This window comes from Phyllobates terribilis, unplaced genomic scaffold (assembly GCF_046119375.1).
Source record: "Phyllobates terribilis strain yellow unplaced genomic scaffold, ASM4611937v1 Scaffold_136__1_contigs__length_4911898, whole genome shotgun sequence".
NCBI lineage: Eukaryota > Metazoa > Chordata > Amphibia > Anura > Dendrobatidae > Phyllobates > Phyllobates terribilis.
In genome coordinates this window covers 77,276-96,524 of record NW_027362896.1, presented here as the reverse complement: position 1 = coordinate 96,524, position 19,249 = coordinate 77,276, and the positions used below count along the sequence as shown (strand labels likewise).

The 19,249-nt window shown below is 42.7% G+C and overlaps 2 protein-coding genes across 2 annotated transcripts in view; both read left to right on the top strand.

Moving 5' to 3' along the window:
• The window catches only part of LOC141204983 (uncharacterized), a 70,276-nt gene extending 64,124 nt beyond the window's left edge, over positions 1-6,152 (top strand). Inside the window, exons 2-5 of the mRNA XM_073664029.1 lie at positions 1,805-1,920; positions 2,050-2,229; positions 2,313-2,436; positions 4,593-6,152. Coding sequence (XP_073520130.1) covers positions 1,843-1,920; positions 2,050-2,229; positions 2,313-2,436; positions 4,593-5,656 — 1,446 coding nt within the window. The 5' untranslated portion in view covers positions 1,805-1,842 and the 3' untranslated portion in view covers positions 5,657-6,152. The remainder of the gene's footprint in view (positions 1-1,804; positions 1,921-2,049; positions 2,230-2,312; positions 2,437-4,592) is intronic.
• The window catches only part of LOC141204997 (uncharacterized), a 125,893-nt gene that overhangs the window by 63,532 nt on the left and 43,112 nt on the right, over positions 1-19,249 (top strand). The window lies entirely within an intron of this gene.

The following is a 19,249-nucleotide window of genomic DNA, read 5'->3' as shown; positions in this document are numbered from 1 at the left end:
CCCCCATTATGCCCCTTATACAGTATGTATGATGCCCCACACAGTGTAATGCCCCCATTATGCCCCTTATGCAGGATGTATGATGCCCCCACACCGTGTAATGCCCCCATTATACCCCTTATGCAGGATGTATGATGCCCCCACACAGTGTAATGCCCCCATTATGTCCCTTATGCAGGATGTATGATGCCCCCACACAGTGTAATGCCCCCATTATGCCCCTTTTGCAGGATGTATGATGCCCCCCACAGTGTAATGCCCCCATTATGCCCCTTATGCAGGATGTATGATGCCCCCACACAGTGTAATGCCCCCATTATGCCCCTTATACAGTATGTATGATGCCCCCCTTATGCAGTATGTATGATGCCCCCACACAGTGTAATGCCCCCATTATGCCCCTTATGCAGTATGTATGATGCCCACCACACAGTGTAATGCCGCCATTATGCCCCTTATGCAGGATGTATGATTCCCCCACACAGTGTAATGCCCCCATTATGCCCCTTATGCAGGATGTATGATGCCACCACACAGTGTAATGCCCCCATTATGCCCCTTATACAGTATGTATGATGCCCCCATTATGCCCCTTATGCAGTATGTATGATGCCCCCCACAGTGTAATGCCCCCATTATGCCCCTTATGCAGTATGTATGATGCCCCCACACAGTGTAATGCCCCCATTATGCCCCTTATGCAGGATGTATGATGCCCCCATTATGCCCCTTATGCAGGATGTATGATGCCCCCACACAGTGTAATGTCCCCATTATGCCCCTTATGCAGGATGTATGATGCCCCCATTATGCCCCTTATGCAGGATGTATGATGCCCCCACACAGTGTAATGCCCCCATTATGCCCCTTATGCAGGATGTATGATGCTCCCACACAGTGTAATGCCCCCATTATGCCCCTTATGCAGGATGTATGATGCCCCCACACAGTGTAATGCCCCCATTATGCCCCTTATGCAGGATGTATGATGCCCCCACACAGTGTAATGCCCCCATTATGCCCCTTATGCAGGATGTATGATGCCCCCACACAGTGTAATGCCCCCATTATGCCCCTTATGCAGGATGTATGATGCCCCCACAGTGTAATGCCCCCATTATGCCCCTTATGTAGTATGTATGATGCCCCCACACAGTGTAATGCCCCCATTATGCCCCTTATACAGGATGTATGATGTGGTAGCGGCTCTGCAGGTGGAGGTACGTGGAGATTCCCCATTACTGTCTGTCAGGATTAGGCTTCATTCACACGTGCATGTCTCCAAAAAAAATATTTTTTTAACCCTTTTTTCACATACATTACTTTTACACAAAAATTACAATTGATCCGTATATAATAGACCACACACAGATGTCGGACACAGTCCATCACCTTCACGGACCCTTTCACTTCAGTAAACGAGCTGGTCAACTAGTTTCCCAGAAATGTCAATATCCCCAAATAATATAATATGTCCTTGTAAGGTCACACCGCGAGTGATCGGACCTCATCGAGTCCTCAGAGACGTCTTTTCGGTCCTTATTCTTCGGAGTTCATCCTTTGTTCTGTTCACTGCATGGTACAAATCACAGGAGGACATTGATTTCCACATATTCATTATCTCCATGATCTAAATCTTTTGTGACCCAACCGATAAGACAAAGGCACTTTGTGTCTGAGATCTTCATTTATGGGTCACTTCACCAGATTTTATAAGCATCACCGTTCCAATAATGGTTTTTTTTTTTTGCCTATTTTGTATGAATTTATCAATCAGGTTTCTGATAAATGCTAACTTTTTTAGTTGATATCTTCTCCAAAATTTACATTGATGCTTCAAGGATGGATATGGACAGAGACAAGATGGCGGAGAGGATATTACACCTCACCCTGGAGATCCTCTTCCGGCTTACTGGAGAGGTGAGAGATTCTGATGACGTCACATTACATCATTCTTATCTATGGGAATAACAGATGGACAGAACTGGAGAGGTGAGGACTCTGGAAATGTCTGGAGTGAGATTTATTAATGTGTCTCTCCATAACCAGGATTACACAGTAGTGAAGAAGACCTCTAGTGGGCGCTGTCAGGACCCTGTGTCTGAGGGATGGGGAAGACCCCTGAGCCAAATCACGGGGTGTCCACCCCTTCCCCTGATACATGAGGACATCAATGACCAGAAGATCCTAGAACTCACCTACAAGATGATTGAGCTGCTGACTGGAGAGGTGACACTGCTGGGAATGCTGGGACATTATACAGTAACACTATGAAGGGATCGGGGGGATGACGGTATCATTGTATGTGTCAGGTTCCTATAAGGTGTCGGGATGTCGCCGTCTATTTCTCCATGGAGGAGTGGGAGTATTTAGAAGAACACAAAGATCTGTACAAGGACGTCACGATGGAGGTTCCCCAGCCCCTCACATCACCAGGTAATAGACAGGACTAAATACACACGGCCTATAATTATCTGTATGTAAAGAATGAATTCAGCAATTGGTTAATTTTATATTTTTACATATTGGTCTTATATGGATGTGACGAGACCAATTATATACTTTTTTTTTTTTTTACAGTTTATTATTTTTAACAGGTGAAAAATGGGGTAATTCAAATTTTTATATAATTTGTGCCCTGATGTGCCTTGTTATAAATGCCGCCCTGGTGACGTCACATCTGAGCACATGAGTTCCCTGAGCTCAGCGCTGAGGCCGATTTAGTCAGCACAAGACATAGAGATCAGTGATCGGCTGCAGCGGTCACAGACGCTACAGACGTGATTTCACTGGATCAGCCTGTAAATAAGACCGGAGCAGCAGTAGAGAGCCAGCGCTGGATCGGGGGGAAGGTAATGCTGATTATATTATTTGTAACTCAGGGACAGGAGATTGTACAGAAGATTGAAAGAAGGAAGCCCTTTTAAGATGCTCCTCTATGACCTTGGTCCTGGGTATATTGTGACGTTCATATTTACAATGTTCCTTGGCCTGAGGACAGCGAGGAACTCTGAGGAGACATCCTGAGGACAGCGAGGAACTCTGAGGAGACATCCTGAGGACAGCGAGGAACTCTGAGGAGACGGCCTGAGGACAGCGAGGAACTCTGAGGAGACGGCCTGAGGACAGCGAGGAACTCTGAGGAGACGGCCTGAGGACAGCGAGGAACTCTGAGGAGACGGCCTGAGGACAGCGAGGAACTCTGAGGAGACGGCCTGAGGACAGCGAGGAACTCTGAGGAGACGGCCTGAGGACAGCGAGGAACTCTGAGGAGACGGCCTGAGGACAGCGAGGAACTCTGAGGAGACGGCCTGAGGACAGCGAGGAACTCTGAGGAGACGGCCTGAGGACAGCGAGGAACTCTGAGGAGAAATATGATGGGAATCTTGACAGAAAGTTGACAGAACTCATTATCGTCAGTGGTGACAGTTGGGCTCCGCTCCTGGGCTTCTAGTGGTGAATCCGTCCCCAGTCTGTTTTCCATAGTTCTGTTCCTACAAAGGAAAAGGACAACAAATAGGTTTAGCAGTTTTTAAGGTTTTGTCCATCATTTTCTTTGTGTGGAAGGTAGAATGAAATGGTAAGAGGGTGTGCTTAAAGGCGTGCCCAAAAATTTTGTCTCATAATCTTTCCCTCTTTCTCTTCTTTGAAAGTTGGGAAGTATTTGGCCCCATTCTAGAAGTAATACCCCCACGGTGCTCCTCTTATAACTACGCGTCGGGAGGGATTTTTTTCTGGGGTAAACATCATTAGAGCTCTACTTGGGTGCAGTTCTTGTTCGGATGCGGCACGACAGGATCATTATTTTTGCTACCAGAGGAACCCCATGGAACGTGACATCCGTACAGCTTGTAATTGATGTGTTCTATACCCACACATAGGCTTATCATTTACCAATATATTGATGTAGGCCTTATTTTTGGGTCAATTTTGTTGTCATGGTCTTTTCTGGCTTGGGTAACTCTTAATTATATAATTATTAAAAGTTATGTTTTAAGGAATCTTGGAATGCCGTATGGATTATATATCCTGAGAGTTTAGCTCCTGTAGGTATTAACAGGTATCCAAGCTATACACCAGTTCTTACTCTACTTCTGTATGGAGATTATCTTTGTTGAAATGTTATAAAACATAATATAAACCTTAAAAGGATTGTTCCCTTTTCGAAAATCCCAGACCACAGATGCAGTTTGTTATAAAAAAATAAATAATAACCGTCCCCTTGTTCACCGGTGAGTTTTTGTCAATGGTCCAAGAGTCTGATATTAGCTATAATACTAACGTCACGTCATCAGTGCTGCAGCCAATCAGTGAGAACAGAAGTGCTGAGCAGGGCATGCCGTCAACACGAGCAGAGCCAACGAGATTGTCAACTTGGCGTCAACGCTGCGGCCAATATCAGACCCCGCGATCGGAAGAAAATAATCACCCTTGGTATTAGAGATGGTGCTTAAAGAACACTTTGCTGGGATCGTGAGTAAAATGCACAAACTGCACCCAACGATCAGGCTTTTCTGAAAGGTGACAACCCCTTTAACAATAAAAAATTACGGTTACGTTATTACAAACTAACTCTGTTCTACTTTTGGTAGATGTCTTCAGTAGGAACTCAAAGAGACATCTTATATCTTCAGAACATAAAGCAGGAGATCATGGTATCACACCAGATACACATGAAGAGCATACCATTATCCAAGATATACCCTCAATCCTCGACAGCAAAAATCTATTGTCTGGTCAACAGGTCCTATCTTCTTCATTACCGACTGTTAAGCAAAGTAAAAGTCACAGAAAGGGTGTTAAAGAGAGAAGAGGTCGCACACGGGTGAAGCGATTTTCATGTTCAGAATGTGGGAAATGTTTTAATTATAAATCAGATTTTCTTATGCATCAGAGAATTCACACAGGGGAGAAGCCATATTCATGTACAGAATGTGGGAAATGTTTTAAACAGAAATCAACTCTTACTGTACATCAGAGAATTCATACGGGGGAAAAACCATTTTCATGTTTAGAATGTGGGAAATGTTTTAGTAATAAACCAGCTTCTGTTATACATCAGAGAAGCCACACTGGGGAGAAGCCGTATTCATGTTCAGAATGTGGGAAATGTTATAGCACTAGAATAAATCTTGTTCGACATCAAAGAAGTCACACAGGGGAGAAGCCGTATTCATGTTCAGAATGTGGGAAATGTTTTATCCGGAAAGCAAAGCTTATTAGACATCTTCAAATTCACACCAAGATTAAGCCATCTGCATTTTCTTGTGATCTATTTACACATCAGAGCATACACCCAGAGGAGAAGCCAAATTCATGTTCAAAGTGTGGGAAATGTTTTAATTCAAGATCAGACCTTGTTAGGCATCAAAAAAATCACACGGTGGAAAAGCCACATTCATGTTTAGATTGCGGACAATGTTTTAGGTGGAGATCAGCTCTTGTTATACATCAGAGAATTCACACGGGGGAAAAACCATTTTCATGTTCAGAATGTGGGAAATGTTTTAGCCGTAGATCATCTTTGGTTACGCATCAGAGAAGCCACACTGGGGAGAAGCCGTATTCGTGTTCAGAATGTGGGAAATGTTATAGGGCTAAAATAAATCTTGTTAAACATCAAAGAAGTCACACAGGGGAGAAGCCATTTTCATGATCAGAAAGCAAAAATTTTTTTACGATCGTGTCTTACTGACCATCAAAAACCTCACATAAGGGTTCAGCCATAATTATATTATGGTGCTTTTTTTAAGGGGGGCTGGAACAGTTTTTATTGGTTCCATAATGGAGAAAGTATAACTCAATTTTTTATTCTGTTTTACTGATACTGAGGTGTGTCTGCCTAAGATTTTTGTCCGGTGGAAAAAAAACTGAATGCTGCTGGATCCATTTGTTACATTCTCTTTGACTGCAATGATTTATTAGTTTTATAGTATATAAATTTTTTCATTAGTTTGAAATTGATCTAGTTTTTTTAGTTCACTGGATCCATTTCTAATGGATGAATACTGGACATGTAAATTATAGAACAAGGACAGCATGTGTGGGGAAAAATTATATTATAATGATAAGGTAAAGAATATTTATACCGTGTTAGCCAGTAGATAGAACAATGTTGGAATCTGAGAGTCCTCAGTGGTTGATACCTTTTAATGGCTAACTGAAAAGATGGTAAACATAGCAAGCTTTCGAGACAACTCGGGTCTCTTCTTCAGGCTAATAATCTATTATTAGCCTGAAGAAGAGACCTGAGTGGTCTCGAAAGCTTGCTATGTTTACCATCTTTTCAGTTAGCCATTAAAAGGTATCAACCACTGAGGACTCTCAGATTCCAACATTATTATAATGATAGTTACTGATGTATTCAGAAAAAGAAAAACTTCAAAAAGTTCCCAAAGGTGGAGCATTTCCCCAAGCAGTTTTTATTTGAAAAGTTGTCTTTTTCTTCATGTCAAAATGCCCAAGGAAACACCATGGCTCCGATTCATCAGAGCAGTTAAACTAGAATTCTGGTGTAAATTTCTTTGAAAAATTTTTGCGCAATGTGGAGTTGCACAAAATTTTTTGATACTTTTGTAATTTTCTCACCAGTTTTGCCCAGCTGCACCGAAATGGGCTGAGCAGGGGTGTGACGCCACCGCTCATTTAATTCATGATGACATGTGTCTTTTTTACATTAGAAAGAGTAAGATTTGTGGCTAGACGCGCAACAGTTTTCACACGAGCCGGATTCATCAAGACCGACATAAACATCGCAGGTCTTCTTTTAGCCACTTGATGTTTTCCGAAGCGGAAAAAGAAGTACCAAAAGTCAACATGTGCACACAATATCGTTATGCTCATTTTGGGCGTCAGTTTTGAGGCACTTTTTCAGGCTGGTTCCTGGTGGAATCCACCTAAAGAAAGGATTTTGTGTTCTCATACCTGAAAGCTATGTGTCCACAACGTCTTTTTTTTAGACAGATTCCACCCAAAATCCACCTAAAAAAGTGCCGCAAAAGCACTCCATCAAATTAACAAACATAATGGACAGCTATGCCAAAATGAAACTCTGGAGCTTAATTGTAGTGACTCTTGAACCAGTCCACTGCATCAGTCCTTGACGGGACCGGATAGAAATGTGACTTTGATATCCGAAAATGTTCCGCATCAACATTTCATTGTTAATCGGTTAGGGCCAATTATTCTTTAAAATGAAGACAATAAAGGCATTATTCTTCTTTTTGTCAATCTCCTCTCCGTGTTATGAAATCTTCATTCCAAAAATGTCGCTTTACCGTGAGATTACGTACAAATCTATTTGACTATAAAATTGGCAAATAAATGAAAGGGCGTTTGCACTACATTCTTAATGAAGGTAGCGCATGTAATTCTTTAAGAGGCGCACAAGGCACCTGAAGGCAGGCAAACAGACGTTTCTTAATTGACATATGCTTTTCTCCCTGGCCAGGAGCTGTGGTATGTGCCGACCATGAACTGGAGCAGCTCTACGTGATCAGACACAGCCATTACACAGTACACAGCAGGGGCACATTTATAAGATTATCTCGGCACAGGAACTTGTGGAACTTTTTATTCTTCCAAGATCCGTTGATACTTTGTTCGTGGAAACACCCTTCTAATGCAAATTGCCGCTATAAAATCGGAAGCTGCAAAGTTTGTGTAAACCAAAATTTGTGTCGGTCTCCAAACTTTTGGCCATGACTGTTTCATAACGGAGATGTAACCCACCTTTCACAGGATCAATGTCAGTCTCAGAACATATCACATTACATTATTTTATTAACAGATACAAATATTTTGGCAAGGCTTATAGTATTCCTGAGAACATTGGTGTAAGGCAGTCACCATCTACCGTGTACAAAGGGTACGTTACAAGCTTATGAAACAATGGCAGATGCTGCGGTCTCTATGCAGTTGTGCTTTTCAGCACAATTGATAAGTAGCATTGGATGATTCCCAGCACTGCTCAGCCATGGACATTATTGATAAGCACATTGTATGATATCCCATGAATAGGACTCCGCGATCAGCTTACTTAGCTCACTACTATTACAGTCTATTTCAATTGAGTTTTCCAGAGCAGTATGCATGGCCTATAAGTCTCTTCACTCTGACATGCCAGGCCTGGCGTGTCACTCTCCACAAGGAGAAACGTTACCCCAATCCAGAGCCTCTCACCTAGCCAAATCAGATCTCACACTTTGTACTGATGATGGGCAACACCCCGAAACACTGTGTCTTCAAATTGAGATTCAGTTTTGGCTTTTATCCAAGGATCGTTAAACAATCAATATTGGCTTTTAGGATCACTGTTTCCAGTAGGTGATGCTAGAGTTCTAGTTCTCTTCCTTTCTGAAGAGGCAATTGGCATGGTCTATTTCAATGCAACTCATACGCCAGTCTTGAACCTGAAGCCTGCTAGACGAAGGTAAACCTGTCGCCCACGTCTCCTCCTTCTAAGCCATACTTTTTCTTATAGTAAAATGATGGGGGTGGCAAAAAAAAGTACACTTTTAACGTAAATGTGGCAGAAATCTGAAGCAGTGTCTCGCCTGCCCCCCCCCCCCAAAAAAAAACCTGTCTTGCTTGACGTAGGAACATCACATTAATCCAGCGACAAGGTATGTTCCATTAAAACTTTATTTAAATAGAAGCCACATATATGGTCAAAGTATTTCATTAATTGTGCCTAGTTCATGACCAGTCGTTCATGATTTACACCATATTTATTATGAGAACAGGACTCAACTTACTCAGAATTAGCAGATTAAGATGGACTCAAAAGATATTGATTACGGCCAGGTACGACTGGGACACATTTGAATTAGACATTGACGAACTGGAGTTGTGAAGGACGTCAACCTACTCGAATGATCACTCAAGATGTAACGGCCACACCGGAAGTCAATAGGAGAATAGCTATGGGCAAGTCAACAATGAAGTCACTGGACAGGGTCTTCAAATCGAGGAAGACACGGCTCTTTCATACAGTAGTTTGGTCTTTTCTGTGGAAACATATGGATGCGAAACCTGGACGATTAAGAAACAAGACAGAAGAAGAATCGATGCCTTCAAAATGTGGTGCTGGAGAAGGATGTTATCGATACCATGGATGGCAAGAAGGACAAACAAATCAATTTTGGAACAAATCAAGCAAAACATGTCACTCGAAGCAAGGATCACCAAGCTACGACTTGCCTACTTTGGACACATCATACAAAGAGAGCGATCACTGGAGAAGGACATCATGGTTGGAAGAAGGTGAAGAGGAAGGCCAGCAACCCGATGGCATATTAACAAGATAACGGTGGAGAAGACTCTATCTAGGCTTGCAGAAGATTGATCCATCAAGTCGTTATGGCTCAAGATCGAGTCGAAGCCTGCTAAATAATAATAAGATTATGAGATTTTAGGTACTTTCAGAGTCTTGTCCAGTGAAAAGCATTGTGGTCTACAGTGATAAAGTGTGTGATAATATTTGGCGGGGTCACAGAAGAGCATATCTCACAACTATGCAGTCTTTACAAAGTAATTGTCCTATTGAAGCCCCTAGATTGCTCCCTTTCATTGCACCCATAAAGTATGATGTCAACAATAGTGACCCCCCGAAACACAGTATGATACACCCACAGTGACTTCTTCCACAGTACCCTCCACACACACGGCATGATGACCTTACTGTACCACCCTCCCCGAAAAAGAATGGTGACCCTAACACAATATGATGCCCCAACTGTGACTGACACATAGCCCTCCATACAGTATAATGGCCCCCACTCCCCTCCACTCAGTATGATGGCCCGAACCCAACCATCCACACTGTATAATGGCTCCCAATAGCCCTCCAAATAGTTCAATGGCCCCCACCTAGCCCTCCAAACAGTATACTGGCCTTTACACAGCCTTCTACACAGTATGATGGACCCCCAAAAACCTTCACACTGTATAATTGCTTGCATACAGTATAATGGCCCCCCTGCAAAGAGTATAATCCCCCCTACATAGACCTGCAAACAGTATAATGGCCCCCCACATAGACCTGCAAACAATATAACAGCACTCATATAGTCCTGTAAACAGTATAATGGGCTCCACATAGTCCTCCATATATGAAATTGTATAATACCAAAACAATGAGCATGTAAGGGGACCACAGTCCCACAATTATTATGGGGAACCCCAAAATAGATAGATCCTACAGAGAAATTGAGTGATTACCCCCAAAAATCGGACAAACGAATTACATCCATTGTAAAGACGTGGGTAAAAAATATCAATTTTATTACAAATATCAAACAGATAAAAAATATATAAAATATATAATAATGAATGGACAATATAAGCAGTTGAATCAATAATTAAAAACCAGAAAGTTGGTGGTGATGACACAAGAAAAAGTATAAGGGTAGCTCGAGGTACATCACCAACCATGGTAGGTAGTAAAATTGCAGGACAATTCCCAAACAATGATAGGTAGTATTGTAATATGGCCACAAGATGGCACTAAAGTCAAAAACCAAAAATCCACATTTTAATCCTATCACAGTATTCAGTGGGGTAAAAGAGTCCAGGTATGCAAACCACTAGGTGGAAAGTAACCATATGTACATGGTTTACCCATAAAGTCACGTGTCCTGGTACACGTCAGCAGCCCCGACACACATTTCACATAGGCTTCCTCGGGAGCTGCGTGTGGGCATGTGTGGAATATTGTCGGTCTTATATATGCTTCCTAAACAGGTGTAAAGAATCCAAGCCACAGTAACTGAGCGCATGGGGGGTGGGGCTCCGTCCGTGGTCATGTCATTTCCGGCAATCCAAGTGACAACGCGGGTCAATGAAATGTGTCATCAAAGACCCGCTATGCCCCGTGTGGCTGCCTTGAGAGACGAGGGTGAACCGGAGCACCGACATGCACACAAAAACTTACTTACAAAAATTGTAAGGCTCGTTTTGAGTTTTCCAAAAGACTTGTGAGAGACTCCCCAAATGTATAGAGGAAGATGCTGTGGTCAGATGAGACCAAAATTTAACTTTTTGGCCACCAAGGTAAATGCTATGTCTGGCGTCAAACCAACACTGCTCATCACCCCAAGAACACCATCCCCACAGTGAAACACGGTGGTGGCAGCATCATGCGGTGTGGATGTTTTTCGGCAGCAGGGACAGGGAAAATAGTCCAGGGGAAGATGGATGGTGCGAAATACAGGGATATTCTGAAGCAAAACCTGTTTCAGTCTGCCAGTGATCTGACTGGGATGGAGGTTCACCTTCCAACAAGACAGTGACCCAAAGCATTTTGTGTAAATGTTCTGGGGTGGCCTAGTCACAATCCAGACCTTAATCCAATGGAAAATCTGTGGTCAGACTTGAAGATTGCTGTTCACCAGAGGAAACCATCTAACTTGAAGGAGCTGGAGCAGTTTTGCCTTGAGGAATGGGCAAAAATTCCAGTGTCGAGATGTGGAAAGCTCATAGAGACTTATCCAAAGCGACTTGCAGCTGTAATTGCCGCAAAAGGAGGCTCTACAAAGTACTGACTTTAGGAAAGGTGAATAGTTATGCACACTGAGGTTTTCAGTTATTTTGTCCTATTTGTTGTTTGCTTCACAATAAAAAGAAAAACAAATGTTGTCGGCATGTCCTTTACATGGACTGATGCAAACCCTCAAAAAAACTAGTGAACATCCAGGTTGTGAGGCAGCAAAACAAGAAAAATGCCAAGGGGGCGGGGGTTGAATACCTTCCCAAGGCACTGTACAACTGTACATAATAATAATAATTTTTATTTATATAGCGCCAACATATTCCGCTGCACTTTACAATTAAGCGGGGACATGTACAGACAATAAATTCAATACAAGGTGAGACAGTTTAAACAGTTACATTAGGAGTGAGGGTCCGGCTGCTCGCTGCTTACAATCTACAAGGAAATGGGGGGGACACAATAGGTGAAAAGTGGTTGTTATTTCAGTTCAGGCAATTATAATAAGTAGGGATTTTCATATAAGGCTGCATGATCCAGTCATCAGCCCAGATGTTTAAGTGCAATAATCAAGTATTGAGTGCAGTTATCTTGTGCATGGATGGTGTGGAGACAGATGAAGAGTAGGGAACAGATTCTGAATGATATTTAGAAGGAGGGAACAGGGGAAAGTTAGTTTACTGAGTAGTTGAGGTGGTGGGCTTGTTTAAAGAGATGGGTTTTTAAAGCACGCTCAAAGGGGGGCTAGGCATCAGTCGGATCGTCTTGGGTAGTGCATTCCAGAGAACTGGCGCAGCACGAGAGAAGTCTTGGAGACTGAGGTGCGTCTCCAAGACTTCTCCAAGGTACATAATCTTCTCCAAGGTACATAAGTGAACATTAGTTACAGTGATTATAAATATGCACGCATGTGACGGTACCGCTTCTAATCTTAATCAGCCAGACGTTTAGATTTGTTAATCCAAGAGAAAAACACGATTATCTTTGTGATGACTTGTAAATGTACGTTTGATTCTTTGGTGGGTCAAGGAGGACAGACCAGTATTTGTATAAAACAGAATGTTGACTTCTCTTCATTTGGAAACAATGATGTTTGTTAATATGATAATGACATATTGTACTAAGCCAGCTAGATATTGATTTAAAAAGCAGGATAAATACAAACTACTGTATGTAAATTGATTAAATGCACAAACAATGAGACCTGAGCCCTGTCTAGTAATATCACCCCTAAACCTTAACCTGTGTATGTGTACTTAAAAAGGACATGTGGCTCTGTAGCATGCAGACTTTACAAGGAGAATTAAAGATCAGACTCTCTCAGACCATCAGCTTGGAAGCATGGCTTTTACCAAAGAGACACAGATTTGGATTGTACATAAGATACGGATCTGCTCCACTGACCATCAGAGAGCCCATGGATACATTTGGGGAGACCAGGTTGGGACGATGAAGTCACCTGGCCCATGGATATGTTGTTTGTGGTTGCCAGGTGGGACCCTCCGGTCGCCTGGAACCCATGCAAACATTTGGAGAAGCCAGATTGGGACCAGCCTGTCATCTGGCCCCATGGAAACTCTCGGAGAGGCCAGGCTGGGACCCTCGGGTCTCCTGGCCTTGTACCTCAATGGACTGTCGGCTTCCTAAGCTTGCCGCTACCTTCTCTATGTGGGGGCCACTGATTGAGGTAGTTGGCCCTGGAAGTCCCAAAGTCGCAGCTGTTCTATCCCAGGCGGGCCAGCGGATGGGTGACACTGTCTAATGTTGTACCATCTTGGGTACTTTCTGGGACTGTTCTATGTGTTTATTGTCCGCTTTGTGGTTCAATAAAGTATTGCCACACTGTTTTATCCTCACCCTGTGTTGTCTGAGTGGTATTATGCCCACGGAAGACCCCGGGTCTTCACAACGCACATTAAATCCCAGATGGATGAGCAGGCCAACTGTATAACATGCAATATGGATAATCCAACGGGAAGATGGGGAAAAAAGGCAGTGTCCTGGCCATGGATCAATCGGTGAACCACTACTAGATTAGGAAAAAAAATAAAAAACACAATTAAAATCCAGAGAAAATAAAGAAACTGCCTTTCGAAAAGGTGAAACGAAGCTTCTCATTTAAACCGGAGTTAAAGTTGTCAGGGTCGCAGTTGTGGCACAGTTTGAAGTCTTTAGAGATAGTCTTAAGAGTTGCAATATCTTCAGTATCCCGTGCTGCCCTGATATCCCTAACATGCTCTGTTGTACGGACCCGGAGTTCACGTAATGTAAGTCCCAAATATATCAAATTGCAGATGCATGTGGCATAATATACTACATAGCTGGTACCGTCCGCTAATGTGAATGTGGTCGTATGAACGATGTTTCTACATGCCACACATGAACCGCAGGGATAGCAGCCCCACCTCTGTTTACTAGCATTAAATGGCTCCATTCATTGTTTTGTACTATTTATCTGTTTGATATTTGTAATAAAAATGTATATATTTTATCCACACATCTTTATAATAGATGTAATTTGTTTATTGTTCGATTTTTGGGGATAATCACTCCATTTCTCTTTAATATCTATAGTCCTCCATATAGTATAATGGTCCCCACATAGCCCTCCAAATAGTATAATAGCCCCCACATAGCCCTCCAAATAGTATAATGGCCCCCACATAGCCCTCCATATAGTATAATGGCCCCCACATAGCCCTCCAAATAGTATAATGGCCCCCACATAGCCCTCCAAAAAGGATAATGGCCCCCACATAGTATAATGGTCCCCACATGGCCCTCCAAAAAGGATAATGGCCCCCACATAGTATAATGATCCCCACATGGCCCTCCAAATAGTATAATGGCCCCCACATAGCCCTCCAAATAGGATAATGGCAATGCGTTGCCCTCAAAATGGTATAATGATAATGGCCCCCACATGGCCCTCAAAATAGTATAATGGCCCCACATAGTATAATGGTCCCCACATAGCCCTCCATATAGTATAATGGCCCCCACATAGCCCTCCAAAAAGGATAATGGCCCCCACATAGTATAATGGTCCCCACATGGCCCTCCAAATAGTATAATGGCCCCCACATAGTATAGTGGTACCCACATAGCCATCCAAATAGTATAATGGCCCCCACATAGTATAATGGTCCCCACATAGCCCTCCAAATAGTATAATGGCCCCACATAGTATAATGGTTCCCACATAGCTCTCGAAATAGTATAATGGCCCCCACATAGCCCTCCAAAAAGGATAATGGCCCCCACATTGTATAATGGTCCCCACATGGCCCTCCAAATAGTATAATGGCCCCCACATAGTATAATGGTCCCCACATGGCCCTCCAAATGTTATAATGGCCCCCACATAGTATAATGGTTCCCACATGGCCCTCCAAATGTTATAATGGCCCCCACATAGTATAATGGTCCCCACATGGCCCTCCAAATAGTATAATGGCCCCCACATAGTATAATGGTACCCACATAGCCATCCAAATAGTATAATGGCCCCCACATAGTATAATGGTCCGCACATGGCCCTCTAAATAGTATAATGGCAATGCGTAGCCCTCCAAATAGTATAATGGTAATGGTCCCCACATGGCCCTCCAAATAGTATAATGGCCCGCACTTAGTATAATGGTCTCCACATAGCCCTCCAAATAGAATAATGGCCCCCACATAGTATAATGGTCCCCACATAGACATCCAAATAGTATAATGGCCCCCACATAGTATAATGGTCCCCACATAGCCCTCCAAATAGTATAATGGCCCCACATAGTATAATGGTTCCCACATAGCTCTCGAAATAGTATAATGGCCCCCACATAGTATAATGGTCCCCACATAGCCCTCCAAATAGTATAATGGCCCCCACATAGTATAATGGTCCCCACATGGCCCTCTAAATAGTATAATGGCTCCCACATAGTATAATGGTCCCCACATGGCCCTCTAAATAGTAAAATGGCTCCCACATAGTATAATGGTCCCCACATGGCCCTCTAAATAGTAAAATGGCTCCCACATAGTATAATGGTCCCCACATGGCCCTCCAAATAGTATAATGGCCCCCACATAGTATAATGGTCTCCACATAGCCCTCCAAATAGTATAATGGCCCCCACATAGTATAATGGTCCCCACATAGCCCTCCAAATAGTATAATGGCCCCCACATAGTATAATGGTCCCCACATGGCCCTCCAAATAGTATAAAGGCCCCCACATAGCCCTCCAAATAGTATAATGGCCCCACATAGTATAATGGTCCCCACATAGCCAGCGAAATAGTATAATGGCTCCCACAAAGCCCTCCAAATAGTATAATGGCCCCCACATAGCCTTCTAAATAGTATAATGGTCCCCACATGGCCCTCCAAATAGTATAATGGCCCCCACATAGTATAATGGTCTCCACATAGCCCTCCAAATAGTATAATGGCCCCCACATAGTATAATGGTCCCCACATAGCCCTCCAAATAGTATAATGGCCCCCACATAGTATAATGGTCCCCACATGGCCCTCCAAATAGTATACAGGCCCCCACATAGTATAATGGTCCCCACATAGCCCTCCAAATAGTATAATGGCCCCACATAGTATAATGGTCCCCACATAGCCATCGAAATAGTATAATGGCTCCCACAAAGCACTCCAAATAGTATAATGGCCCCCACATAGCCCTCCAAATAGTGTAATGGGCCCCACATAGCCCTCCAAATAGTATAATGGCTCCCACATAGCCTTCCAAATAGTATAATGGACCCCTCATACCCCTCCAAATAGTATAATTGCCCCCACAGAGCCCTCCAAATAGTACAATGGTCCCCATATAGCCCTCCAAATTGTATAATGGCTCCCACATAGCCCTCCAAATAGTATAATGGCCCCCACATAGTCCTGCATACAGTATAATGGCTCCCACATAGCCCCCCAAATAGTATAATGGTCCCCACATAGCCCTCCAAATAGTATAATGGCTCCCACATAGCCCTCCAAATACTATAATGGCTCCCACATAGCCCTCCAAATAGTATAATGGCCCCTACATAGCCCTTCATACAGTATAATGTGCCCCACATATTCCTCCATGCAGTATAATGGACCCCACATAGTCCTCCATACAGTATAATGGCTCCACATATTCCTCCATGCAGTATAATGGACCCCAGGTAGTCCTCCATACAGTATTATGGACCCGACATAGTCCTCCATGCAGTATTATGGGCCCCACATAGCCCTCCATACAGTATTATTGGCCTAATATAGTGCTCCATACAGTATTATGGGCCCCTATAATCCTTACAGTATTATGGGCCCCATATAGTCCTCAATACAGTATTATAGGCTCCATATAGTCCTCCATAAAGTATAATAGCCCGATGATGTCCTCCATACATTATTATGTGTCCCATATAGTGCTCCATACAGTATTATGGGCCCCATATAGTCATCCATACAGTATAATGGAGCCCACATAGTCTTCCATACAATATAATGGGCCCCATGAAGTCCTCCATACAGTATAATGGGCCCCACATTAAAAATAAATACTCACCTCTCCCCGTTCCCCTTGTCTCTGCAGCACATCTTCTGACTCTCAGCACTGCTAAGCACAGAGGGCGTGCTGTAGTGACGTTATTGCGTCCTATGCGCTGAGATGTCACAGAGATCAGACACAGAGGGGGAATGATGGGAGAGTGAGCATCAGCTGATGTCTCCCTCTCCCATCATTGTTTCCAAATGTATCGACATCCAGGCTGCCGATACAGCCGAAAGTACTATACCAGTTGGTGGGGCCCGGTGCCAGCACTGGCACGGGACCCCTGGACTCACGAGCCCTATAGCGGCAGTGTGGTCTGCTGCCATTGGTGGTACACCACTGCATGGGTAGGGTGATAGACAGAGATGAGGGAGGAGATATAGGATGGTGCAGATCTGTGAAGAGCTTTGTGGATGATAGAGATACCTTTGTATTGTATTCTGTAGCGAATGGGCAACCAGTGCAGTGACTGGAACAGCATGGCACCGGTGAAGCAGCTGGTTATTTACGTATGGTGTAATTGTTTACATATGAGACTAAATTCTACATTTGTACATTATATTAAAGCTGATGTATAAAAACATATGCTATGGATTTAAAAACAGACATAGAGATGGAATATCGATGAAAATCAGACAAAATTTCATATGCTTGCCTGAATCTGGCCTTACTCAGATAAAATGGTGAATTTTCTGCCAGATTACCTCACATAAAATGGAGGCTCCTCTGATTTCTTCAGATAAGATGGAGGATGTGCTGTGTTATTCAGATAAAATGGAGGATTTGCGGTTTTCTTCAGATAAGATGGAGGATTTGCGGTTTTCTTCAGATAAGATGGAGGATGCGCGGTTTTCTTCAGATAAAATGGAGGATGCTCTGTTTTCTTCAGATAAAATGGAGGATGCGCTGTTTTCTTCAGATAAAATGGAGGATGCGCTGTTTTCTTCAGATAAAATGGAGGATGCGCAGTTTTCTTCAGATAAAATGGAGGATGCGTTGTTTTCTTCAGATAAAATGGAGGATGCGCTGTTTTCTTCAGTTAAAATGGAGGATGCGCTGTTTTCTTCAGATAAAATGGAGGATGTTCTGTTTTCTTCAGATAAAATGGAGGATGCGCTGTTTTCTTCAGATAAAATGGAGGATTTGCGGTTTTCTTCAGATAAAATGGAGGATGCGCTGTTTTCTTCAGATAAAATGGAGGATGCGCTGTTTTCTTCAGATAAAATGGAGGATGCACTGTTTTCTTCAGATAAAATGGAGGATGCTCTGTTTTCTTCAGATAAAATGGAGGATGCTCTGTTTTCTTCAGATAAAATGGAGGATGCACTGTTTTCTTCAGATAAAATGGAGGATGCCTTGTTTTCTTCAGATAAAATGGAGGATGTTCTGTTTTCTTCAGATAAAATGGAGGATGTTCTGTTTTCTTCAGATAAAATGGAGGATGCTCTGTTTTCTTCAGATAAAATGGAGGATGCGTTGTTTTCTTCAGATAAAATGGAGGATGCGCGGTTTTCTTCAGATAAAATGGAGGATGTTCTGTTTTCTTCAGATAAAATGGAGAATGTTCTGTTTTCTTCAGATAAAATGGAGGATGCTCTGTTTTCTTCAGATAAAATGGAGGATGCTCTGTTTTCTTCAGATAAAATGGAGGATGTTCTGTTTTCTTCAGATAAAATGGAGAATGTTCTGTTTTCTTCAGATAAAATGGAGGATGCTCTGTTTTCTTCAGATAAAATGGAGAATGTTCTGTTTTCTTCAGATAAAATGGAGGATGCTCTGTTTTCTTCAGATAAAATGGAGGATGCGCTGTTTTCTTCAGATAAAATGGAGGATGCTCTGTTTTCTTCAGATAAAATGGAGGATGTTCTGTTTTCTTCAGATTAAATGGAGGATGCGCTGTTTTCTTCAGATAAAATGGAGGATGTTCTGTTTTCTTCAGATAAAATGGAGGATTCGCGGTTTTCTTCAGATAAAATGGAGGATGCGCAGTTTTCTTCAGATAAAATGGAGGATTCGTGGTTTTCTTCAGATAAAATGGAGGATGTTCTGTTTTCTTCAGATTAAATGGAGGATGCGCTGTTTTCTTCAGATAAAATGGAGGATGCGCTGTTTTCTTCAGATAAAATGGAGGATGCGCTGTTTTCTTCAGATAAAATGGAAGATGCTCTCTTTTTCAGATAAAATGGAAGATGCTCTGTTTTCTTCAGATAAA